This window comes from Theropithecus gelada, chromosome 8 (genome assembly GCF_003255815.1).
Source record: "Theropithecus gelada isolate Dixy chromosome 8, Tgel_1.0, whole genome shotgun sequence".
Classification (NCBI taxonomy): Eukaryota; Metazoa; Chordata; class Mammalia; order Primates; family Cercopithecidae; genus Theropithecus; species Theropithecus gelada.
The window spans coordinates 25959085-25984981 of record NC_037676.1 but is presented as its reverse complement, the minus strand read 5'-3'; the positions used below and the strand labels follow the sequence as shown (position 1 = coordinate 25984981).

The window sequence follows — 25897 nt, the reverse complement described above, 5'->3', positions numbered from 1 at the left end:
GCAGGAGAGTGAGGGATAAAAGACTACAACTGGGGACAGTGTACACTGCTTGGGTGGTGGGTGCACCAAAATCTCAGAAATCACCACTAAAGAACTTATTCATGTAACCAAACACCACCTGTTTCCCAAAAACCTATTGAAGTTTTTTAAAAATCCACCATATTTAGGAATCACCAGTGTAATGACCAATCCACCTTCCTACCTGTGGCTCCCTCTGGAAGGCCCAGAAGGGCTGGATGGGAGGGGCAGTGAGGACCCACTAGTGTCAGCAGAGATGTGGCTGATACCTTTGCAAAGGTGGCCAGAGGGAAGCCTTACTCTCCAGAGACTCCAGTGCAGGGCCCTCATCAGCTCCCAATCCTAGGGTTTTTGCAGTCCCTGCAACCCCCCGCCTTCTGAGTCATCGTTCAAACCCACCAGCCCTTCTGACAGAGCTGGAAACAGGCACCAAGCCCTCCAGGAAGCTATTTTTAGGGTTCATCTGTTCTTTTTTATTTCTTCTCTGGATTCCATATTCTCTCACCCCCAGATTTAAAGGACCTAAAGATTCTGGAAATCATTCATTATCCCCTCAGCTCACAAGCTGTGGCTTCCCCCCAACCTTCCCTGTACCACTCCCTCTTTCTTTCTTCCTCTCTGCCCTCACCCCTCTGGTTCTCCAGCTCCACAGGCAGCAGAGAAAGCAGGCTCTTTGTCTGACATCATCTTCCACTCCCTGGCCTGCTAAGAGTTACTCACTCAGGCAATCCCTGCTCCACCAGAGGAGACTGTCCAATTGCCAAGCAACCCACTGCTGGCCAATCACAGAGCTTGGAGGTGATGTCATGGCGAGAGCGAGCAGTGGTGCTGATGTTGAGAGAAGCCCAGGGTACCACTAATTGAGGGAGTAAGGAAGAGAGCAGCTCGCTTCTAACTGGACTGCACGTAAGTAGAAATAAAATGCAACTAATTTGAGGCTTTTCAGGCAAAAGAAAAAACAAGACAGCAGCTACAGTGGGGAGAAGCGAGGGGCCTAGCACCTATTGTGTCACCTTTGGTTTTACTCAATCATTTAAACTTTGTCAGATCTTGGGGGAAAGGGGGTGAGGCAAAAAGAATGGCGCTCGGCCAAGGGGTGAGGGTAGGCTCCAGGTGCCACTTTTATTCCAGAGCTCAGGAGAGGCAGGATGGGTGGGAATTGTCAGATGCTACGGTGAGTTATTTCTGCTTAAAAATGTTTTGTTGCTTAGAGAGAAAGGTTTTGTGCCAAGTCTGACTGCCCCTGCAGCTGGCTGTGACCTGAAGATCCCTTTCAAGTGGGAAGCTCTCCTGTGTTTTTACCTTTTCTTCCTCAGACACAGCTTTTCTTGTCTCCCATTCCCATTTTTATCACCCATCTTTTCCTTCAGCTCTATGCACGGGTTACTTTTTTCTCTTGGTTCTCAGGATGCAATGAGATCATCACCTCCTCCTGGCCCCGCCCCACCCTGAGGTCAGCCTAATCCTACCTGGCCAGAGGTGGCTGGCTCCAAAGCTGAAAACTGCAGACACCCAGAACTGCCACGCCCTGGCCACTGACTGGGACCCTGGCCAGCCCCCCCGTCCTTATGCAGCCCACCACCCTCGCCAGGAGTTTAGGCATCATTAATTTCTCATCCTGGGACCCAGGGTTTTGATGTCCAGCGGCCAGCCTTCCCCACGTGGTGGTGCTGTCTTTGTTTTATTTCTCCCAGGAAGACACAATCAGGTGTGGTGGAGTCTTGTTGTCCTGAACATGGGCAGGTCTCCAGAATGCTCTGTGCGTGTGTGTGTGCGTGTGTGTGTGTGTGTGTGTGTATGGGGGTGGGAGGGAGAGGTTAGGAATGTTCATGCACCCTTGTCTGAATACCCCAGGAAGGGATACCCCTCGTCTCAAGACCAAGAGAATACAAGGTGCGAATGGCCAGAGGTGGCCTGCTGAGGCTTGAGGGATGGGTGGGAGGTTGAGAGGGAATATGAGGGAATCTGTCTCAACCTGAGGCTGAGCCCCCCACCTCCCAGGGGGAGGAAACCTCTCCCACAGGCGGGTGCTAGGGGAATGAGATCATCCTTCAGATGAGGAAATAATCATAGTGCTGGAGCAGTGAGAAGGCAGAGGGGAAAAGGTCTGATCGGCAGCTCCACAGAAGGAAGCCACAGTTTCCCAGCAATGCTGCCCTAGTCTCTGGCTCACCCCAACCCTCCACTTTGCTGCTAGGAGCTGTACTTTCACCCCACTTGGAAACCACTGAGCACCTGTCAGCTGGTCCCAGCCCTCCTGGCATTCTCAGCTCCACCCAGGCCACTCCTGGAACAGCTCTGGAGTGAGCAGGATCTGAAAATGCTAGATGGGTCTACCATAGAGCACGCTGCCCTGTAGGGAGTGAGTTCCCTAACACTGGAGGCATTCAAGCAGAAGTTGGATGGCCACCCACCAGGGAGGCTTTGGAGGAGGTTTTTGCAGTATGTTAGGGATTGGTCTAGGTTAGTGTTTTAACTGCAGGCTGAGACCCATTAGTACACGATGAAATCAATCTATGGATTGTAAATGGTTTTTTGTTTTAATAAAATGAAATAAGATAAAGTAGAAAATAATTAGAGCACATCTCACGTAATAGGATAAATAATGCTTCCTATGCTGTCTTCAGTTACATATCAGTTATGTGATATTTGTCTGTACAAATGTACATATATGTCTGTATCCATAATCATACATATGTGTATATGTCCGTATCATGACATATACATACTGGATCATAATATACAATGTAGCACTTTTTGTGAGTTTTAGTCAAAAAAGTTTGAGAAACATTAGGCTAAGTGACCTCTAATTACCTCTCCTAACCCTGAGACTACAAGCCTATGAAAAACTCCCATAGATAGTCAACCTTTTTTTTTTTTAATTTTTAACTGTGGTAAATACACATAACATAAAATTTGCCATTCTAACTATTTTTAAGTGTAAATATCAGTAGTATTAAGGTTTACGTTGTTGTGCATCCAATCTTCAGAACTCTTTTCATCTTGCAAAACTGAAACTCCATACCCATTAAACACTAACTCCCCATTCTCCCATGCCCCAGCCCCTGGAAAATCCCATCCTACATTCTTTCTCTATAAATTTAACTCCTCTAGGTACCTCAGATAAGTGGAATCAGTACTTGTCTTTTTGTGATTGGCTTATTTCACTGAGCCTAATGTCCTCAAGGCTTATCCATGTTGTACACTGTGTGTCCCTATTCCCAGGCAAAAAATAAGTGCCTTTAAGTTGCAGTTAAATCCAAATACTGTTTTTTATGGGAAGCTGTCCTTCTTTAGTGAGTTACTTCATTCTAAAAGACCTATCAAAGATGGAGAAGTTTGGTCTCATATTGTCCATACTGGCCAGGTTGTCGACTGGAGGTGGAGGGACAGTGGAAGTGTCCTGCATTTTTGGTTGGATGGCTGCTTAATAGCTAAATTTCACTTTAGTTCAATCAAAGAAACGCAAGGGCCAAATGACTGTCTTTTTTCACTGGACTAGGCCATTTTAACCACATTTTTCCTGTAGGGGGATGTGGGCTGATTGATGACTTTTAAAATAGAGCAACAAAGATTGACAAATTGAGGTTCAGAGAATAGGGTACTTGAGCAGGGAAAGGGAACATGGGACAAAGAAATTAGGAAGGTAAGAGAGAGATAAAGAAAGGAGGAGAATAGTGTCTATATTAAACCAACTGTGTAGAAGGAATGGAAAAATTCAGATCTTTTGTGCTCGTGCTTTTAAATAATAAGATATTTAATTATCAAGATCATAATCAAAGAAAGGCTTAATTTTTCAAGAACCCCTAAGATTATCTCCCCTGCTCCCTCTGATATCTTTATATTATTTCATACTTACCTGGAGATTCTCATTTGGAAACAGAATTCCCAGAGATTTTGAAGACACGGATGGGGAGAAATGAAACTGCTTTTGTGGGAGGAGGGATAGAAATTTTGGGGAATTATACAACATGTAAAGTGTAACTTTTGTAATGCCACTTAGGGAACCAATCAATTTTTTTAAGCTTGAGAAATAAACATGCATCATGTATAATTTGGTTTGCTTATTAAATTAGCATTTGCTGTATTTAGAGATGTGACAGCCTGGGAAAGGTTGCTTTTTCTGTTTTTCTTTAGGGACGGATGGATACCAAAAATTCTTCCCTGCCATTTGAAAATTGTTGTTGTTTTTTTTTCAGAGTTTTACATCTCTAGTCCCTCTAGGAAGACAAATGAATACATGCACACTTGCCCCCTTCCCACCTACATATGCATGCACACACGAACCCCCACATCTGAACACTCCCACCCCATCCCTACACACACATACGAGTGCTCCCACCCCATCCCTACACACACATGTAAGTGCTCCCACTCCATCCCCTACACACACATTTGAGTGCTCCCACTCCATCCCCTACACACACACAGGCATACCTATCCCTCCCCACTGAAGCCCAAAGCTTGCTGGCCTTTCCATCAATTAAAACTGAGAGCTGCGTGTCCACTCCCCTAGGGTCCTGCTGTCAGAGGCTGGTGGTGGGAGGCAGGAGAACAGAACAGATCAGAAAAGGTGGGAGCCTGGGGCTAGTTGGCCTGATTCATGGTGGGCTTTAGGCAACTCGAGAGTTTGGATAACAAACTGCAGAGTATGAATCCAGAGAAAGGAGCTGAGCTCACATCCAGGATGAAAGACCCGGTAGGGGAGGATGAGCAGAGTGTCAGTGGACCATGTGGGTCTGTGCCTAGACAGCCAGACTAGAGAGAGAAAAGTTCACACTGAGTATGCAGAAAGAGTTGGATAGAGGGTAGCACCTTTCAGGAAGGCTCTGTCTGCCCACAACACAAACACAATTCAGCTATTGATCCTGGACAGGGTTGTCTAGCATTTACACCTGCCATCAAACCAGATGCATAAGGACTTAAGAAACAAACCATGGGCTGGGCATGCTGGCTTACACCTGTAATCCCAACACTTTGTGAGGCTGAGGTGGGCGAATCACTTGAGGTCAGGAGTTCAAGACCAGCCTGGCCAATATGGTGAAAATTCATCTCTACTGCAAATGCAAAAATTAGCCAGGCATGCCGGAGGCGCATGCCTGTAATTCCAGCTCCCCGGGAGGCTGAGGCAGGAGAATCGCTTGAACCAGGGAGACAGAGGTTGCAGTGAGCTGAGACTGCACCACTGAACTCCACCCTGAGTGACAGAGGGAGACTCCATCTCAAAAACAAAAACAAAAACAAAACATGATCCCTTTCTGAAAAACAATTACTCCAACAAGTACTCTAGCTAATAAAAAAATTATCAAATTAAAGAAATAAAATAAAACAAAAAACTCTACATGGTGTCAATGATGGTCATAAGCAAAGAAAACACCAAAATTGAGAGCCATTGCCTAGTTAAAATTGGTATATTTATAAAGCTCAATGCAAATGTCAAACATCTTGAGGCTAGGGGATGTGTCTGTAAGATCATCACTGTATCCCTAGTGCTTTATATAGTGCACACAGTAGATCCTCAATCAATATTTGTTGGATGAATAATGTAAGAAAGAACTTAATAATGATAATCCAGAACTGAAAATCCAGATCTTTCTGACAAAACCAGGTTTGTACAGAGAGGTTTGTTGCTAAACCTTTCATCTCACACAAATAAAATCATTAGATACTCTTTCATTCTTAATGTAGTGAAATATAGACATAAAAGATTTTAACATAAAGCTAAAATTAAAAGTAATACATAAAATTTACAAAGCATTGGAGAATGAAAGAATAAAGAAAACAAGAGCAATATTGCAAAAGATAAGGAATTTCTGTCAGTGTAGTTGAATGTGGGCCAGAAGCTTGGCTCTGTTCTCTCTGAAACCTCAGGCAAGGCACTTCTTGGGCTCCCTGTCTCCTCCTCTGAAAAGAGGGAGGAATGGAAACTCCAGAGAGCTCCATGGCTCCTACTAACTCTGGGACTGCAGAATGGGCAGAGAGCTGGACCTCTGGGAATTTCTACAAGTTTCATTGCTTGTCCTCTGCTGATATGAAGATGAGTTAATTTAGTACACTTGATAGGTCAGGTGTGTGCATTTTAACAGGGACTCTCTGAGGCAATGCCTGAGCTGAAGGATAGATAGAATGGTGAGAATTTTAAGCATGGAATGCACCCATAGAAGGCAGGCTGATATGGGGTATTCGCTTGCCCTTCAATCACATGCCATCAGCAATCATCCATTGCACTTACATCTAGGATGGCCTTGGATATGAGGACATAGCATGGAGCTTTATCAGAAATTGCATGGGCTTTGATATAAGAAGATTTCAATTCAAATCCCATTTTTACCACTTTCTACTCATATGACTTTGGGCAAATCAAGTCACTTACCTAAATTGATGATCTATTAAGTGTGTATAGGATTTGGTGTGGGGAATAAAATTATAAAATGTATATGCCCTGGCCAGACACGGTGGCTCACGCCTGTCATCCTAGCACTTTGGGAGACTGAGGCCAGAGGATCACTTGAGCACAGGAGCTTGAGGCCAGCATGGGTAACACAGTGAGACCCCATCTCTATCTTTAAAACATTTTTAGTGTAGATTCCCTTACTTCTGTAAAAGCCCTGGTTCCTTGCTTATGTAAAAATAGTAGACAGAGGGGAAAACAACCTAGAAGAAAATGCCAATAGCATAAAGTAGCAAGACAACAGGGATTTATTTTCTTTTTTTCTGTCACATAGAATTTCTAAAATATAATGTGAATATGTTTGTAGTTAAAGCATTACTTATAAGATGCACATATGCCTATAGATGTAATCATAAAGCATTATTCAATTACATTGTTGTTATTGGGAGTAAGATTAAAAGGGCTTGCCTTATATATTGATGCCTTCATGTGCTTTTAATCCAGGACCTTACACGGCGCTTGGATCACATGCCTCGCACACTCTCCAGCAGCCCAGAATGGAAGTCTGTGCCCCTGAACTTATCTTCTGTCACGCTAATTCTTCTGCATATACATATATACACACACATATATGTGTGTATATATACACACACACACATATATGTGTATATATACATATACACACACATATATGTGTGTATATACATCTATACACATCTGAACACTCCCACTCCATCCCCAACACACACATATGAGTGCTCCCACTCCATCCCTAACACACGTGAGTGCTCCCACTCCATCCCCTACACACACATATAAGTGCTCCCACTCCATTCCCTACACACACATAGGCATACCTATCCCTCCCCACTGAAGCCCAAAGCTTGCTGGCCTTTCCATCAATTAAAACTGAGAGCTGTGTGTCCACTCCCCTAGGGTCCTGCTGTCAGAGGCTGGTAGTGGGAGGCAGGAGAACAGAACAGATCAGAAAAGGCAGGAGCCTGGGACTGGTTGGCCTGATTCATGATGGGCTTTAGGCAACTCGAGAGTTTGGATAACAAACTGCAGAATATGAATCCAGAGAAAGGAGCTGAGCGCAGATCTAGGGTGATCTGGGGCTGCGGAATGAGCAGAGAGCTTGACCTCTGGGACACCCATCATCTCTTCCTCTTGATGCTCTTGGAAGCAAGAGCCTAAGAGGTGATTAAACAATGCCAATTTCCCCAGACCCAGTGAATCACACACTGTTCTGTTTTGCCCAGTTTCCCTCCGTATGTCTCACTGGTTCCTTCTTGGTCTGTGCTCTAATTCCCACACCTTCTCCCTTTATGGCATGGTCCACATTAACGCGGCAGACCATGCTGAGGCCTGCAGAGCATCTGCAGAGCTTCCAAAGGCTCCAATGGCTCTAGATACCCACCCAGGGACCTGTTTTACTTTCCCACCAACAAAAACTCCTGTGGTTATTTTAGGATCTGGCAGAGGGCTTGGCACAGAATTAAATACTCAATAAATATTGTAGAAAGAATGAAAACCACATTCATGAAAAAATAATTTATCTCCTTTTGATTTTAAACCCAAAGAAGACACATGGCTGCCAATCAGAGCCTTTTGATCAGCATGAAATAACCAGGGGCACTGTTCTGAGCTGACATGATTCTATCCCAAAGCAAATAAAGTGGCATTTAGATAGCTTATGCAGCTAACTTCAGGTAAATATATAACCTCAACTGGATTTTGAAGAAGATTGACAATAGGGCACAGACTTAAAGAACCACCTTCCTGTACTGCTTGTGGCTAGAGGACCTTAGTCAGAGTTCATTGCCCCCACAACCATGAAGTATTCATCCTGATTCTTGGCCAGAGTTTCTAGATTTGTCTTCTGAAACCCTTTCCAGGTACAACTCTATTCAAGCCACTGGGACATGCATTATCTGCTTATCCCTCAAAAATAGACCACATCCTGCAAGCATTCTTGGGGTATTTCTTCCAGTGACCAATAAAAGGCTTGTTCACTCTGTCCTATGGGCAGTCAGAGGCACTAAGAGGTCAGGCGTACACCCAGCAGGTGGCCACGTGTCATCTGAGAGCGTGGTGCTTTTCTGTCTGCCCCTGGACATCAGCTGAATTACCTGGACATCAGCTGAAAGCCTTGGAGTGTGGGTTGCAAGCAAGTGCCCTGCTGGGGCCTCCCTTCTGCATATCCACTTTCTCATTCAGAGCTGCTCTGGTGACCATGTGGGCTATCCCCTCTCATCCAGGATGGTGTTTAGGGGCAGAGAAGGAACAAGTATAAAGGAGAAGAGCATTGACACTGGAATCCATCCCATCTCTGCCAGGAGTTCTCTGCGTGACCTCAGAATCTTTGGTCACCAGGAAGGAGGCTATTGGCATTTTGGAAGGGACAGTTGTTTATTGTGTGGAACTGATGTGTACAATGCAAGACATTTAGACTCTACAGCCCTTGCCCACTAAATGCCTGTAGCATCCTCAGTCTCATGACCGTTGAAAGGTCCCATGTAGTTTCTGGGAGTGAGACTGCACTGAATTGAGAACCACGGGCTTGTGATTGCCTTTTCTCTCCATCTCTGACATTCAAATGTTCTGGGTGAAATCGAGGGCTCTGATCTCGTCATTTTAAGCACCTGTTTCTCCCCACTATCCCACTGTGAGATCCCTCCTCAGTCAACAGCCTACAACTTCACTCTTAGCCATGTCTGCCTCCAATCAAAACTTACTCATTCCGTGTTTCCTTATGGCTGGCTCTCTGCTTGGTGGGATTATCACCCACTAATTTATTTCTTAACAATTATGCTAATGGTTCAAGCCATCAACAAAAAGCTCTGGTTCCTTGCTTTTCTGTACAGACTCTTAGATGCTGGTGCTGGGGGAAATGTATGGATCAGTTTGTAAATGGAAAAATAGTGCTGGGTGAGATGTGAAAACTTCAGAGTGGAACTCAATCCAGCAGGTCCGACCCACACTTTGTACCCATACTGCTATTTGGCTGCCAGCCTTTCCCTCCTAAATTTTTCCCCAAACGAATGCTGCCAGATGAATATTTTTACACTAGAAGCAGAACCTAAAGAGACAGAGACAGGCTTTCCAGTGAAACACATGAGGACCTAAATCCCAGCTCTGCCCCTACCTACCTGTGTGATGGTGTAATTTACTTAACTGCTGAGATTCAATGTCCTCATTCTCAAAGAACCTAACAGAAAAATGAGATAACAGTTGTGCTTTTCCTGCCCAAGAATGGTAGTTGTTATTATTGCTATTATTATCAGCATCACTGTTCCCTTCTCCCCTCATTCAAAAGATATCGGTGGCTTCCTACTGGGTGGGAGATAAAGCACAAAGTCCTTCACTGGTCTGGAGGGCTCTGTGATCTTCCAGTTCCTATTCTAGCATTCTGTCCCACTGCACCCTGCATGCAGCCCAATGGGCCTCCTGTGTTCCTGAGTAAACCCGGTCCACATCCCCGGCACACAGTCAGGTTCAGAGTCATTGCAAAGTGATAGGCACTGCAGAACCTCAATTGCATAGTAACCTCATCACAGCCTGGGATGAGGCCACACTCGAATCTTTGCCATCTGAAGATCTAGCAGAGGGCTTGGCACAGAATTTACTAAACAAATGAATACGTAAATAAATTGAGTCCTCTCTCTACCTGCTCTGCTGGATCAATCCCTGACAGCACAGGGGCTGAGCCGCACAGGGAGACCTTGGCTCTTGACCAACCAGTCTGTGTCCATCAGACGTGCTTGAGAGTGAGCCCCAGGCAGGAGCTGGAGGGCCTGCCATCCTTAGCTCTAGCTCTCATTCTGGATATTGACTGAATGACTGCCACATTGACTTTCCAGAGGGGGCTCTTTTGATCTTTGTAGCCGCTGGGTGCAGTGAATTTCCTGGTCTTCCTCAGGGGAAATCGAAGGGCTAGGATTGGCTTTCACCTAACAGAAAACACATAAGGAGCCTCTGAGGGGTGGGGATGGAGGTTTGCCTCTGCACTGGGTTTTGCCTTACATTGCTTTGCTGGCTGACATCTTGGCTAGAATCTCCCATTGAGGACTTGCACTCTTGGCCTCATGCCTCCTATGGCCTCTATTGTCTCTTCATTTTCATCATGCCCACCTGAATCCCTGGCACTCTGTGTGCTCTGACCTTGGGCATAACACCCTTACTGTCCTTCTTTGACAGTTACAGGAGAGGTTTGGTGGCCCTTGCTCCATTGTAGGCTGTATTTTGCTGTGGCATGGTAACACGACCATGGCCATTTAACAAACCCCACAAGACAACCTAGCATCACACAACCAGGCCAGGTGTTGGGGAGGCACATGTGACCGGCCCCACTGGGCACAGATGCTGCAGGTTATTAAGAATAAAGTTGGGTCTCCTGCCATGGCTGGTGCCACCCAGTGGCAAAGATTCCTTGCATCTCTGTGCTCTGTGCTTCCCACCTTTTTATCTTCTGTGTCCTTTCTCAGAATGTCCCCCGGGCATATCTTTTGGGTCTTGAGTGCAAAAGAAATGATGTGACTGTTGGCATGAGGATTTATAAGGGCCCCATGGACCCACAGGCACAAGTATATAGATCACTCTTTTTTTTTTGTTTGTTTGTTTGTTTGTTTTTGAGATGAAGTCTCGCTCTCTCTCCCGGGCTGGAGTTCAGTGGCACAATCTTGGCTCACTGCAACCTTCGACTGCTAGGCTCAAGCAAGTGATTCTCCTGCCTCAGCTTCCCTAGTAGCTGAGACTACAGGCACGTGCCACCATGCCTGGCTAATTTTTGTATTTTTAATAGAGATGGGGTTTTACCATGTTGGTGAGGCTGGTCTCAAACTCCTGACCTCAAAGAGATTCACCCATCTCAGCCTCCCAAAGTGCTGGGACTACAGGCATGAGCCACCGCGCCCAGCCACACAGATCATCTTGAGGAACAAGTCAGCCCATGAATGAATGCTAGTACCTGAGGTGAAAAAAACCATGGGGTTGAGCCCTGGCTTAGGTACTTCCTGAGGGCATTAGTTTCCCGGGGCTACTGTATCACATTACCACTAACTGGGAGGCTGGAAGTTCAAAGCTGAGATGTCAATGGACTGAACTCTGTTGAAGACTCCAGGGGAGGATCTGTCCTTGCCTCTTGCAGGTTTTGGCGACCCCAAACATTCCTTGGCTTGTGGCTGCCTTGCTCCCATCTCTGCCTCTGTCTGCACATGGCCTTCTCTTTTCTCTCTGTCTCGCTTATAAGGACACTTGCCACTGGGTTTAAGGCTTTCTCAGGCAAGCAGGAATGATCTCTTCTTGAGATCCTTCATTAAGCCCTTTTTCCAAATAAGCTCATATTCACAGGTTGTGGGGGTTAGGATGAGGATGTGTGTATGTAGGGGACATTATTTAACCGACTGTACTGAATGGCCTTGAAAAGGCACGTAGCTTCTCTGAGCCTCAGTTTCATTCTCTATAAAATGGGGATAGTAATTCCTACCTTACGAGGCTATTATGAAAATTGAAGTGAGTTTATCACATAGCAGCTGCTCGGTAAATACACATTTTTAACATGCAGTCCGTACCCTGTAACACTGAGAGGTCTCCATTGCAAATCCCTTGACCATGACCATGCATACCTCTGCCCACCTCTACAACATCTCTTGTTTCCTGCCCTGGTCGTCTTTCTCTGGCTTTCCGACCTTCTCTGTGTTCCTAAAACTCCTAGCCCATGTCCTTCCATGTAGAAAGCACTTGCTACATATTTTAAAGTTAACTCATATCCCCAGGCCAGGCTGGCTTTCTGTGAGTCCTCAGGACCACAAGAGAAAGCGTTAGTGAGTATCTAGTTCTTCCACTGGTTACAGTAGAAGAGTTTACAAGTTGAGAGACCTGGAGACTAGACTCAGCTCTGTACCCTTAGAGCTGTGTGACCTCAGGCAAGCGTCTTAACTTCTCTGAACCCCAGATTCTTCATCTGAAAGCAAAGCTGATGATGCCTGTCTTGTCAGCTTAAGCCAGCTTCATGCAAAGTTAGACGAGGATAATGTGGTGGGTGTAGAGTGCTCCCTGAGCACAGGGTCCTATCATCATTTCTAGCTTGGGCTGGGGGCGCATTCCATGACTCCAACTGCCTGCTCCTACTCAGTCTGCCTTCTTTCTCAGGCATCCCTCTCTACCTCCCCTCCACCAATCTGCGCTTCCACTTCTGATCCTTTCCCCAGGTAGAAGTCCAAGGCCACTGCCTCTCTGGCAAGGGCTTACTCACTGTGACTTGTCAGTCAGCCTGGCCATGAGCAGAGACTGTGGGATGGGGTGTCATGACCAGGGAAGTCGCATGCAGGCACCAGGCCTGCCTCTCTGTTCAGGGACTCACTGGTACCGTCAGGACCAGTTTAGTTCTGTAGAAAGAAGACCCATTGTGCTGCAATGACAGGGGCCTCTGGCGCCAAAGCACAACAACGAGAACAAGGAGAACAAAGCACTCTAAGTCCAGCTGGACCTCGGTTCAAATGGGCACTCTAACTTGCTAGCTGCATCATCCTGAGCAGGCACATAAACCCTCCGAGCCTCAGTTTCCCCATCTGCACATGGAAACAACAGTCCTTACTTGCGGGGCCAGAGGTAATGGCTCTGAAGCGGGCGTGTGGCACCTGGTAGCAGCCCTGATGCAAAATACAGGGCAAAGAGACTAACATTTATTCAGCGCTTCCTGTCTGCTGGATGCTATGCATGGGCTTTTCTCATTTAATTTGTACAGCTCTGTGCACAATTAAGATGGAGAAAAAGACTAGCGAGAGCTGGTAAGAGAGGTGATGCTTGTGTTTGACCGCACACTGGTCTAGCCCTAAAGCCAGAGTTGAGTTCACTGCCCCATTGCCGCCTCCTGCCAGTCCCCAGCCAGCACAGAAAGGCAAGGGGCTTTAAGAGTCTCTTTGGTTGGCGAGGATGCAGGCAGTGAGCTTGCTGGCTCTCGCCACCCTCCCCTGGCACAGTGACCACAGAGGGTGACCGAGGATCAAATGGTCCTGAGGATGGCCACTCACTGCTGGCCGTTCCTCACTCTCTTGGTAGTAGCCTTCGTGGGTTCCAATCACCTCCACTCTTCTGATCCTCCCAGATCTGCTCCTTCCCTGCCTCTCCTCTTTCGTCTCCTGCCCCGCCCCCTCCTCTTCCCACTTTCTGGTCTAGTGTCAACCAGCTCGACCTGATCCCATGGACACTGAGCGGTGTTCTCACCCTGACCCTTGGCCATGATGTTCCCTTGTAGAATGCCCTCCTGCTAGCTTCTGTCTGATTCTAACTCATCCTCAAGGCACCGCTCAGGTGCTACCGACACCAGGGACCCCTGCCAGGCTTCCGGGGGTGTGGAGCCCTATCTCTGTGCCCCACGGCAATTCCTCATGCTGATTTCTGGCAGTGTGCTGGCCCCATGGTGACGACTGGACTCCTTAATGTTTTTCTTTCCTGTGTCCCGGATTGTCTTAAATAGGGTCAAACACAGCTTAGGTCAGTCATCTCGGGAAAGGGAAGGTGAGAGGTATCTGAAGAGGCCTGCTAACATCCTATGTCCAATTCCTTCTCATCCCATATCAGAATTGGCCCAAAGAGTTCTGGGGCGTATGCAGGGAGAAGTTCAGGACACAGTTATTTTATGAATGCCTCCCAGCTGATTCTGCCAGAGGATTTGCCTCTCACTCTAACCCTTGAATTGCGCCAGGTTCTTGAGCTACGGAAGGAGACAGATGAGCAACCCGTGATCCATACGTTTTCGGGAAACTCATGCTTGCATGCGCTGGGGGGCTTGAGATTGGAAAGCCAATTATGAAGTATCATTAGTGCATGGAATCTGAGCTTGTTTAGTGTCATGTGGGAGGGAGGTGGGGTGGGGGACCCCCAGGAAGAGTTGGTGGGGAGAGGGCCTGGAGGAAGAGCAAATGAGGTACCCCTGAGATTCCCTCCCCAGTGTATAAAGACCTTTCTTATGAGAATAACCTGTCTAATCCATCGATGGTAAAATCCTGTCCTCCCCTTTTCTCAGGTTGGCAACAGCGTCCTAAGCTGGTGACAGACCCACTCTGTGACTTTCAGCTAGATTCAGCCACCAGATCCCAGAAACATGACCCTTGCTGGTAGGTACAAAAACCATGTGTGATGGGGCATAGGTTATTCCCTCTGCCCTCACCCAACATGTACTCACAGAAGCAGGGAAGTACACAGCTGGCGGGAAGCACACGGGGTGGGGAAGCCGGTGCAGGTAGTGATGGGAGGCATGGGAACATGCAGGCAGTGGCAGAAGGCACACCACTGCTTGTCGCCATAAGCGACAAGTTGAGCAAGTGGTGGGGGATGTGTCACAGCTAAGATTTTCTTCCTTTTGCTCATCTGTATATGTGGTTTTTTTTTTTAGACTTTATGATGCCTATATATTATTTTTGCAGTTACATGTATTTTCAAATTTGTAAAAGGAAGCCAGGTGTAGTGGCATATGCCTATAGTCCCTGATATCAGGAGTCTGAGGCACGAGGATCACTTGAGCCCAGGAGTTTGAGTCCAGCCTGGGCAACATATTGAGACTCTCATCTCAACAAAAAATTGTACAAGGAAATGAGGATGGGGGGAACACCTGCGCTGTGCTAGGTAGGGGTCAGCTAAGGGCTGTAGTCGGAGCAGCCAGACACACGGGCCCCAGGGCAGTAGGGGGAGGGACTTTTAGGAGCCAGGGCAGCTCTGGCCCCTGACATCCCAAACACAGATAGACTAGAAGGTGGGGGGATATGTTCCAACTTTTGGGGACACCAGCGACCCCCAGGCTCTGTGCACTGTGTTGGAAAGGTCAGAGAAGGCTCACAGCCTGACCTTATGAGGGGCAGACTACAGGGATGGTGGTGAGGACGGCCCCCTCCTATCTAGCTCCTTAACCCCGCAGGCCAGCGCTGCCAAGTGTTTGGAGTAGAATGGAGTGTGGGTCTCTTGTGTCCCGGAGAAAAAGAATCCGAATGTCCTGGAGCAGATGTTGGGGGATAGAGAGCTGAGGCACTGCTGCTTGGGACCTTTCCATGAGTGCATTTTGCTTTCTGGTCTGGAAGGGGAGGAGACATCCTGTGGAGAAGGATCTGATGCTCTGGAAGGCTCAGGTTTCCCTAGGAGACAGGAGTGGGTTCGAATCCCACACAGGGATCCTGAACAGCACGGCTCAGGGCAAAAGGCCTGGATCCCCAGCCTCGGCATGGGTCTGCGTGGTTTGAGTGCCTTTGTGGAACCCTGGGCTGCTCAGAGCCCCAGACCCGCGGGAACGCTGGCTTCTGAGGCTAGGAGAGGCGTCATCCTCACCTGACTTGATGTTTCCGCAGCCTACAAAGAGAAGATGAAGGAGCTTCCGCTGGTTTCCTTGTTCTGCTCCTGCTTCCTGGCCGATCCCCTGAATAAGTCTTCCTACAAATATGAAGGTCAGTGAAGGCTCAGCTAGGAAAGTGAGGGGCGGGGGGCCCTGTGTCCTGTCCTCATGGGTCCTGCACCCCGACCCCAGTTCAGTGAAACTCTCATCCCCAGACACAGTTTCCTTCCCAGTGCCGATGAAATCACAGCGGGTGAGCCTGAGGGTCTGAGCTGCAGTGGTGCAGCCTGGGCACTAGGGGGAGGCCACGAAGGTCTGCATCAGGCGCCCCCAGAGTGCACTGGATCTTGTCACCTCTGTGCATTCGTCCAGCAAATCGGGACTGGGGGGTATGCAAAGCTGAGCCAGACAGAGATTCTGCCTGTGGGGAACATCTAGACCAGAAGAGAAGATGAGACGATGTGAGTCAGTTTCCAGGTCAATAGGTCTCCTCTGGGAAGGGTAGAGAATGCTCTGGGAGAGTCCAGAGGTGGGAAGAGGAAGTTCTGTGACAGCCATGCTGTGTGGGGCCTGTAGTCCAGACAGCCCCAAGACACCAGCAAGGAGCACTGGGTGGCCACGTCCTCACCAGGGGTGCTCGGGGACCAGGTCACCTCCTAATGTCCTGGTTAGAAGCAGGGATGGGTTTGGTTTGGTCTGGCACCGAGGAACAGGCATGCTCGGATGACCTGAGGTTGTTTTTTCTGTCTAGGCTGGTGTGGGAGACAGTGTAGGAGGAAGGATGAAAGCCAGCGGAAAGACAGTGCTGACTGGAGAGAAAGAAGAGCGCAGGGTAGGAGGGAGGCAGCGGAGGGGTTCCGCAGGCCGAGCGTCAGATGGGCAGTGGCCGGGGGTGGGCGGGGCTGAAATGCACCCCTGCCTGTCACCACAGATGATAAATTGAGTAGCTCAGCAGTCAGAGGAGGCTGGTGGGGGAAGCAAAGGCAAAAGCAGCCAGCGTTGTAGGAAATCACATTGCCTGGGGCCCCCTACTCTTGGGGGCTGAAGCCTCACTGTGGCTACAAACTCCTTCAGCCCCGTCAGAGGCCATCGCCCTTAGGTACTAGGGTGCAGGACTGAGCCAGACCCCAGTCTCCAGCTTGCTTGGGGCCCCAGCTCTCCCACTTCCGTGCGCATGCGCTGCGTGCTGGCTGGGTGCCTGTGCATTCTTCAGGACATGAGCAACCCCTTCTCTACCCTCTGTAGCGGACACGGTGGACCTGAATTGGTGCGTCATTTCCGACATGGAAGTCATCGAGCTGAACAAATGCACCTCGGGCCAGTCCTTCGAAGTCATCCTGAAGCCACCCTCCTTTGATGGGGTGCCCGAGTTCAACGCCTCCCTGCCCAGGCGGCGAGACCCATCCCTGGAAGAGATCCAGAAGAAACTAGAAGCGGCTGAGGAGCGAAGGAAGGTACATGCTGCCCTTTCCTTGTTTCCTCCCTCTCAGCATAAAGGGGAGGGAGGTGGAGAAGACAGGTGGTGGAACTGAGCTGGGGTAAGCTCATCACCAATCTGCAGTATTTAGGGAGCATCTCCCGAGTGTGCGGTGGAGAATGAGGCACCATTGAGGGAAACAAAGAACTAAACGCCCTTGACCTCTCGGCGCTCACAGTTTGGTTAGGGGGATAGGACATTGCACCACCTTCCTCCAAGAGGTGGCCCTATATGCATGGTGGCAAAAATAAGACTTTGACAAATAGTAAGGATTTAGGGAAAGGCTAGGGAATTAAGGAAAGAGCTTCTTCATTGGAGGAGGGAGAGTAGATCATGGTGTAGTGCATCTCCAGGCCCGGGATGCCTTCTGTGCCTTCTACGGATGCTCATGGCTTGATTCTGATGCCATATTCTATGTGTCACTTTTCTTCATCTTTCAATCAGAAAATAATCCCCTATCGTGAATTCCTTCAGTGCATCCTGTCTACACCCTAAGGCATATGTCTACACTAGTCTGGGTTTTAGTGATTTATATATGTTTTATCTCTATGAGACTTTTTTTTACCCCAAGCTGTTAGACCAGTGCCTGGCACATAGTATAAGATCATTTAGGGTTCGCGAATGAATGAATGAAAGAATGAATGAATGAATGATGGCAATGAGCAAAAGGGCCGTGAAGGTATTTAGGAAAAGGCTGGGGAAAAAAAAAATCAAAGAATATGGAAGGCTCTGAAAGTGGTGGGGAGAATTTAGGAAATGTCCTTGCTTCCTGCTAATGGGCTGGGGACCAGGTCCAGGGAGGCGAGTGTTCCAGGTGTGCAGCTTTTCAGCCATGATGGTGAAAATAAACCCCGGCGCACTCACTGTGAAGGGCCCCCTTCTGCCTTTATGCTTCCCCAGTACCAGGAAGCGGAGCTCCTGAAACACCTAGCAGAGAAACGGGAACATGAGAGAGAGGTGATCCAAAAAGCCATTGAGGAAAACAACAACTTCATCAAGATGGCCAAGGAAAAACTGGCCCAGAAGATGGAATCCAATAAGGAGAACCGGGAGGCCCACCTCGCTGCCATGTTGGAACGGCTGCAAGAGAAGGTGAGGGGTCCCTGGCTAGAGAGGAGGTTCCTGGGACACGCTGTTTTCCTTCTGCAGCAAGTACACAGGGACCTACTGATCATCTCAGGCAGGAAGCAGCCTCGGGCAAAAATTGGGATCTTTCTCTTAGGCAGGATCCTTAGAGAGTTCCGAAGGATGATCCGGGAAGTCAGAGGCAAGAAACAGGAACCAGACTCAAGGTTTCCTTGGGGGATATTCTGCACAGTTACACAATTAAAATCCTTCATTGCCTTAGGGAGAGTATATGTCTGATTCTCTAGAAGAAGCCTATCTAATACAAAGGAGTAGAGATAGACAAGCAGGTGTGCATTCCTAGCTTCATCCCTGAATGGACTAATTCAATGGAAGGAAAGATGCTTTCTTGAGCTCTCGGCTCTAAGTCATGGGTATGATGAGCTGAGATTCCCACTGAGCAGGAAACATGATTCTCTCTAAACCTCTTGACACAGACCCAGTGAGTCAAAGGTCCTTCCAATGTTGCCTTTTGTCAATAAATGGAACGGTGTCACCTAAATATGAGAAACATGAGGCCGGGGTTGGTTCTGTGTGTCAGCAGAATATCAGCCCGTTCTGCTGAGAACACGTTGGCCTCATTTCCTGAGTCTCAAGGCCGCCCCAGTTTCTCCTGCAGCTCCTGGGAGAGCTCCAGCTCTGTGTTTTATTTCCAGGAACCGCCTGCTGCGCGGTGACTCCCGGGACCTGATCGGTGGCCTCGTCCCATGGTGAGCAGCGTGGTCCCCGCTCCTTCCTGCCCATCCACCTAGAGTCTCAGGCCCTTGGCAACAGGTCCTAGAAGGATCTGGTTTCTTCACGAGGGGTCTGAATGTTGCATAGGCCCTGGAACTGGCCAGCACGAGGCAGCCCCTGTGCTCTGATGCACCAGTCTGTGAAACTTGGCAAGGCCTCCACCAAGTGCCACATGGGAGGGAGGTGATTTGGGTCGGCCCTCAGGCTTCCCCAGTTATGGAGGGATGACCTGGAGCAAACTCTTAACAAAAACCTGGGGTTGAGCTAAGATGGGCATGGCCCTGAGACCAGACCCAAAACAAATCACTGAGGCTCCACCCAACCCAGGATATAGCATGTGAGAGACTCTGCAAAACACTTTCATTTCCTCTCGCCAGTATCCTCACAACAAGTCCCTGAGGCAAGCTGGACAGGTGTTATCCTTATTTTGCAGATGAGAAAAACATGTCAACAAAGGTCAAATGACTTGCCCAGGGTCACGAAACTAATAAGCAGTGGAGCTAGGACTAGCACTCAGCTCTTTGGCTCCAAGTCCAAGTGGTTCAGGGAGACCAGCCCATGATTGTCCTGCCAGCCTTTTGTCATCAAGAGATACTTTGGAGGCCAAGGAAAGGGAGTGCAGAACCTAGGGCTCTGCCCAGTGAGCTCACCCAAGAATGGAGGTAGATTCAGAGGCAGAGAGATCAGCAGATTCAGAGGCAGAGAGGTTGGAAAGGTCCATATTGTAGAGTGATAGCTGTGGAGGTAGGGTAGACTCAGGGAGGTGTGATGTCAGAGCAGACATTTGAGGGAGCAGCATCCCTCTGGGACCTCGGCCCCCTTTCTCCCCTTTACCCACTGGTGGAGGCAGGAGGTTGGGTGAGAGTTGGGTGTATGTTTTCTGCCCTGTCCACCTGTGCACCAGGCCACGGACACCTTCAACAAAGCCTGCTATGCCAGTGTTTGTGTGGGTCACTTACCCCATGTACCAGACTCGCTTGGTATGAAATTAAAAAATACAGATACTTGGATCCTTCCCCAGAATACTAACCCTGGCTGTCTAGGAATGGTGCTTTCTGGGTCATGCTGATATGTACCAAAGTTTGGGAACCCCTGCCCTGTGTACACCACTCCTCACTCCTAGACCACGGAAAGTTCTAGGGTGTCTGCAGGGACAGATTTGTAGTCTATAGTTTATCCTGAAAACCTGGGCTGTCTCAGTGGGTCTACTTCAGGCTGATTCTGTCATCTGGATGTGATAGTGCCAGGCTCTGGGAGGAACAACATTTGTTGAGCGCTTGCCATCTGTAAGGCGCCATAGTAGAAACTGGGAAATACCAAGAAGAGAAAGATGTGGTCCCTGCCCACAGGAAAGTCACCATCTAATAGAGAACCCAGCAATCTGCACAGTGAGCAGGTGAACACTAAACATCACAGAACTTGAGGGGTGAAAGAGCCTCCTGTCTGTGCCCTTCTCTTTAAAGATCAGAGAACTGAGGCCTGGTTGGAGAAGTGAGCCAGCCAAGATCCTCCGCAGATGGGCCTTGGAAGGCAGATACCATCCTTTGGCTGCTCTACCCTGTGAAATAAAAGAAGGTTCTCTTAAGATAGGTGTAAGAAAGTCCACTTTTTGGAGTTGGGCAACATTTTCAAAATTCTTCTGTCGATTTGTACTTTAAGAGTCCACACCTGGGCATAGTGGCTTACACCTGTAATCCCAGCACTTTGGGAGACAGAGGTGGGAGGATCATTTGAGGCCAGGAGTGAGAGAACAGCCTGGGCAATGTAGCCAGATCCCATCTCTATTTTTGTTTAAATAATAACAAAGTAAAATCAAAGAGTCCTCATCTTTCACCAGAAGGGATAAGACAATTCTCGCAAAGGAGGTGGATGAAAACTAGAAGCAGCAGGCAAGTGCATGTGACTTGTAGGAGATGCTTGCAGTGAGGCCTGTCTGTTCTGCCTGCTCCTCTGGCACAAACTACCCCCAGCAGCTCCTTATATTAAGTCAAGCTATACAATCTAATCCAAACCACAGAATGGCCAGGTAAGGGAGGGAGAGGCTGGGGGGGGTGCCCAGGGTCACTGTAAGGTGGGCCCCTGCCGCAGTTTGATACCCACAGGCCCCTGAGCTCCCTGGGGCAGCACCAGTAGGCTCACCCCCTGCCTCCTACCAGCCTCACCTGCCACCTTCTGCCCCTCTCAGGATGCATTTGCAGACACAGCTCTTCACTGCCTGTGGTGGCCACTCTTTGCCTTTGGTTCTCTTGCCCCTTGGCCTCCCTTTTTGTCCCCGGGGCAGCCTTGTGTGACCTGCCCTTTTCCCTCCCTTCCTTTCCAGGACAAGCATGCCGAGGAGGTGAGGAAAAACAAGGAGCTGAAGGAAGAGGCCTCCAGGTAAAGCCTAGAGGCCAAAGAACTTTCCAGGTCAGCCGGACAGCTCCAGCAGCTCCACGTTCCAGGCAGCCTCGCCCGCCGGCTGCACTCCCAGCACTGGGGTTTGGGGGGAGGGGGGTGGCCAAGGGGCGTTTCCTCTGCTTTTGGTGTTTGTACATGTTAAGAATTGACCAGTGAAGCCATCCTATTTGTTTCCGGGGAACAATGATGGGGTGGGAGAGGGGAGAGGAGAGAGTTTGGGAAAGGGAGATGGAGAAGAGCTCAAGGACGTTGCAACCCTGCCCAGCACAGATCTGATTTTCACATCTCTACCTGGACATTGAGCCTCCAGGTACCGTGTTGAGGGGAGATGAAAACCAGGGCAGTAGAACTTCAGGGTGAAGGACAGAGTCTTGGGTGGGGCAGCGGCTGCAGGGTGCACCAGAGAGCCCAGCCAGAGGGTGTGTGAGGGCCAGAGGTGTCGCTTCCGCCCTGCAGCAGGTGGGATGAGGTCTGTGTGTGTGTGTGTGTGAACCATCATTTTTTGATCATCATGACCAATGAAACATTGACTCCAAGTGTCCAGTGCTTTATTTCCCAAATGTGTCCTTTGGGTGATTGTTAAAAAGTTCTCGAAATCTGGCTTTCATCCATCTGATGGCAGATGCCCCTTTGCTTCCTTAATTTTGCCATTCGAGCGTCTGGAGCCGGGGGGAGGTGGGTTGAATCATGCCAAGCTTTGGCATAATTGAAAGGTTTTCTCTTTTGTTTTTTAAAATCCCCCCTGTGGGCTAATCTTGATTGGATAGCATGCACTAAATTGACGAGAAAAGAAACTCAATCTTCCTTTCAATGAACTCACATCCTAATATGGTCCCCAAGATGCATTGTAAGAAGGAAGTTGTCTTAGTCACAACCATTCAGACTGCTATAACAAAATACCTTAGACTAGGTCATTGATAGCAGAAATTGATTGCTCACAGTTTTGGAGGCTGGAAAGTCCAATATCAAGGCACCAGTAGATTCAGTGTCTGGTGAGGGCTTGCCATCTGCTTTAAAGATGATACTTTTTTGCTGCGTCCTCACATGGCATAAGGAAAGGGCAAAAGGGCTTCCTCAAGCCTCTTTAAGGCACTAATCCCATTCATGAGGGTGGAGTCCTCATGATTTCACCTCTTAAGGCCCTATCTCTTAAGTCTGTAGTGTCGGGATTAGGGTTCAACCTGTGAATTGGGGGAGCCAGCAACATTCAGACCATAGCAGAAGTTCCTCCATGCTTTGGGAGTTTGAGATTCTAGGTAGATTAGAAAATGCGAGCAAGGAAATAAACTGTTTGCTAGTAGAAGGCAAAGGAGGCATCCAGACCCAGCAGTCTTGGTCTCCAGGACTGAACCATGGCTGGAAAAGAAGCTCCTCTCCTCCCTTCCCCGGCAAACATGAGTGCAGGGGCTGCCTGTGTTAACCGGATCGCAGGGCCTCTTCCTACTCTGCTCTGCACACTATGTAGTTTTGTACAGCTTTGCAAATAAACCCTTTGGTATAGCCTTTTTTTCCCCTCTTCTCACCAGTGGTACTATTATTTAGCTTTATTTTAAAATAAGATAACAGGAGGATCAAAGATGATGATGATGATGATGATGATGATGGCAGCAGCTAACTTAAGCAGCACTTACTAGATGCCCTGCACTTTTCTGGACTTTTACATCTATATTATCTCACTTATCTTCACACCACCTGTAGGAGGTAGGTACTCTTATCATCCCATTTTGCAGACAAAAAAAATTGAGGTCTAGAAAGGGTAAGTAACTTGGCAAGGTCACACAGGCAGTAAATGGGAGAACAGGGACTTGAATTGGGTGTTTTTTTTTCCCCAGAGTCCATATTCTTAGCCACTGGAGTGTGCTGCTTCTTGACACCTCCAAACTAGGATTTGGGTCCCAGAATAGGGTTTCTCAAGCTGTGAGTGGTGACTCACTGGATCTTGATATCAACTTAGTGGATCCCACCCAACCTTTCTTTCTTTTTTTTTTTTTAAGTGGATTAGAATAGAAAAACACAATATTAAAATGGATGACAGGTGATAATGGAGGCATTATTTCATGGAAATTGTGTTTCAATTTTATATTCTGTGTATGTATGTGTCGGTCACAGCATAAAGTTCATTTCTTATCGGGGGCTGGCCGTCAAAACCCTTTGAAGTTTACTGCCTTAGAATCAACATGGAGACAGAGCCAGGATCCAGGCTGCAGCCCAGGAGACTTTAGGAAGCTGCTGTGGTTGAGAAAGCAAGAGAGGCTGTGGCCTTTCCATCAAGAATCAACTTTTTCTGAGCAAACAGAGACAAGCACATGGATGGCCTCAAGAGTCTATTTTCACAAATTTACCCATAGCATCTCCATTTCCCCACTGGAATACCCCGGGCCAAGAGGAAGCCTTGTTCTTAGCACTCTCTCTCATCCATCTCCTGCCCTTGGCCATCCATTCTCTGATAAACCATATTGACTGACACTCCCATCCTTTGCCCATGCAGTTCCCTTGCTTGGCTTGCTCTTCGCTGCCTGGTTGAATTAATTACTACTCCTTCTTTTAAACTCAGCCCAGATATTAAGTTTCCCGACTCTGCCAGTGTTTCTATATTTCTTATATACTTAGGTTATGGTGTAATTATTTGTGTACCTATCCCTCCCATCTCTTAGACATGATGTCCCTTGAAAACAGAAATCAGGTTTATTAATCTTCATGTTCAGGCAGTGACTACTCCAGAATGACCATATAGGATGGGATTAAGAGCAGCATTTCTGTGGAAAGAGAGGTTGGGGTCTTATCTGAAAGCTTCATTTGTGAGGACTTTACTGCAGCACTGAATGTAAGACTCAGAATGGAGATGGCTGATGAAGATTATACAGGAGACTAAAACCCACATCCAAGGCAGCCCCAGAACTGGAATAATCCCCAGCTCCTGACACTAAAAACTGAAAACTCGAATTATGTGCTCAGCATGGGGCTAGCTTCCAAGCATTAAAAAGCAATTCTTGCACTGAAAGAGTTTACAAATCAGTTGAGACACACATGAAACTACCAAAGCCATGGCTCTTAAAATTTCAATTTACATCAGAATCCCTCTGAGAGCTTGTTAAAGTGTAGATTTCTTTGCTTCGGGTGTTGGGGAAAGGAAATAATCACCCAGAGTTATAGTATCTTTTGAGGGTGTTGCCCTGGACCCTACAAGTAATTCCTCAGGCCCTGGACCCTACATTTTAGCAAATCATTCCCCAGGTGTTTTTTTTTTTTTTTTTTTTTAAGATTTAATAAGCTTTAACCTCATTTTCAATTATTTTTGGTCATTGGCAGAATTTATGTCAAGTTGGTATATGCCAGGATGGTCAAACTAGTGGTTTACAGCTATTGTCAGTCTTGATTCATCCAGTGTCCTTCTGCTTGGCTGATGACCTTGCCATTCCAGCTATGCAGCCCCTCCCCTGGGAGTCTCTGTGCCTCCCCACAATCCAGAAAGACTACAGGATTCAAACTTGGTGCCACAGGGGCCCCCAAACCGTCACTTCATGGTTGCTGTAGCACAGTGGGTTCTTCTTGCCTGCTGCACAGATAAAGTCAGTACACTGAGACGGCAGGCATGTTGCAGCAGAGAAAACATTTAATTATCGCAAGGCAGCCCAGAAGGAGGATGGGAGATATTTCTCAAATTCAGCTCCCCAGGAACTTGGAGTCTAGGGTTTTTGAAGGATAATTTGGTGGGCAGGGGGCTAGAGAAGGGATGCTGCAAACTGGATGGGGGATGAAATCATAGGAGTGTTGGAATTGTCTTCACGCACTGAGTCAATTTCTGAGTGGGGGTCATAGGCCCTGTGCAGTCAGCTGTTTGGCATGAGTCTCAGGTTCAGGTCTAGCTGGTCTCAGTTGGTCTGCCTGAATGCAAAAGTCGGGAAAATGTTTCAAAGACCAGTCTTAGGTTTTCCAATAGTGATGTTATCTATAGGAGCAAGTGGGGAAGTCACAAATCCTGTGACCTCCAGCTACTTGAGCAGTAAGCAAGCCAGGGAACAATGGCTGGTTATCACTTAACTATGCAGAGTCCAGGCTTCTATCATGATTCTAACGTTGTGGCCCTTCATTAGTTTCACAAAAGCAGTTTTGGTCCTGAACAAGGAAGGGGTTAGTTTCAGGAAGGAACTATTATCATTCTTGCTTTAAAAGTTAAACTATAAAATGAATCCCTCCCATAGTTAGTTTGGCCTACACCAAGGGCAGTTAGCTTATGAAGTTAGAAGCAAAATGGACTTAGTGATGGTAGATTTCTCTCACTGCCATAATCTTTGGGAACGCAGTTTCACTATGGCTGGCATCCATTCCAACTGGTTGTTAAATATCTTATTTATTTATTAACATTGGCAGATTAAATTATACATATGTATTGTGTATGACATGATGTTTGGACGTAGATATACATTGT

General features: G+C 47.8%; 1 protein-coding gene across 5 annotated transcripts; it reads left to right on the top strand.

Moving 5' to 3' along the window:
- The first annotated feature begins 409 nt into the window (after positions 1 to 409).
- STMN4 (stathmin 4) lies at positions 410 to 22974 on the top strand. Of its 5 annotated transcripts, XM_025394980.1 has the most exons (8): positions 410 to 924; positions 14439 to 14529; positions 15751 to 15846; positions 16486 to 16566; positions 16980 to 17188; positions 18112 to 18303; positions 18993 to 19046; positions 21392 to 22974. In XM_025394980.1, the coding sequence occupies exons 2-7, from the start codon at positions 14517 to 14519 to the stop codon at positions 19011 to 19013; spliced, it is 612 nt and encodes a 203-aa protein (XP_025250765.1). In that variant the 5' UTR covers positions 410 to 924; positions 14439 to 14516; the 3' UTR covers positions 19014 to 19046; positions 21392 to 22974. The 5 variants fall into 5 exon arrangements, with proteins under 5 accessions (XP_025250765.1, XP_025250764.1, XP_025250766.1 ...); XM_025394979.1 differs by lacking the exon at positions 18993 to 19046; XM_025394981.1 differs by lacking the exons at positions 16486 to 16566; positions 18993 to 19046.
- The last annotated feature ends 2923 nt before the right edge of the window (positions 22975 to 25897 follow it).

What these genes read in the sequence shown, in the direction of transcription:
- STMN4 (XM_025394979.1), top strand. An exon ending in CGGCTGAGGAGCGAAGGAAG is followed by an intron (nt 17,189 to 18,111) that starts GTACATGCTGCC and finishes ATGCTTCCCCAG; the next exon opens with TACCAGGAAGCGGAGCTCCT. An exon ending in TGGAACGGCTGCAAGAGAAG is followed by an intron (nt 18,304 to 21,391) that starts GTGAGGGGTCCC and finishes CTTCCTTTCCAG; the next exon opens with GACAAGCATGCCGAGGAGGT.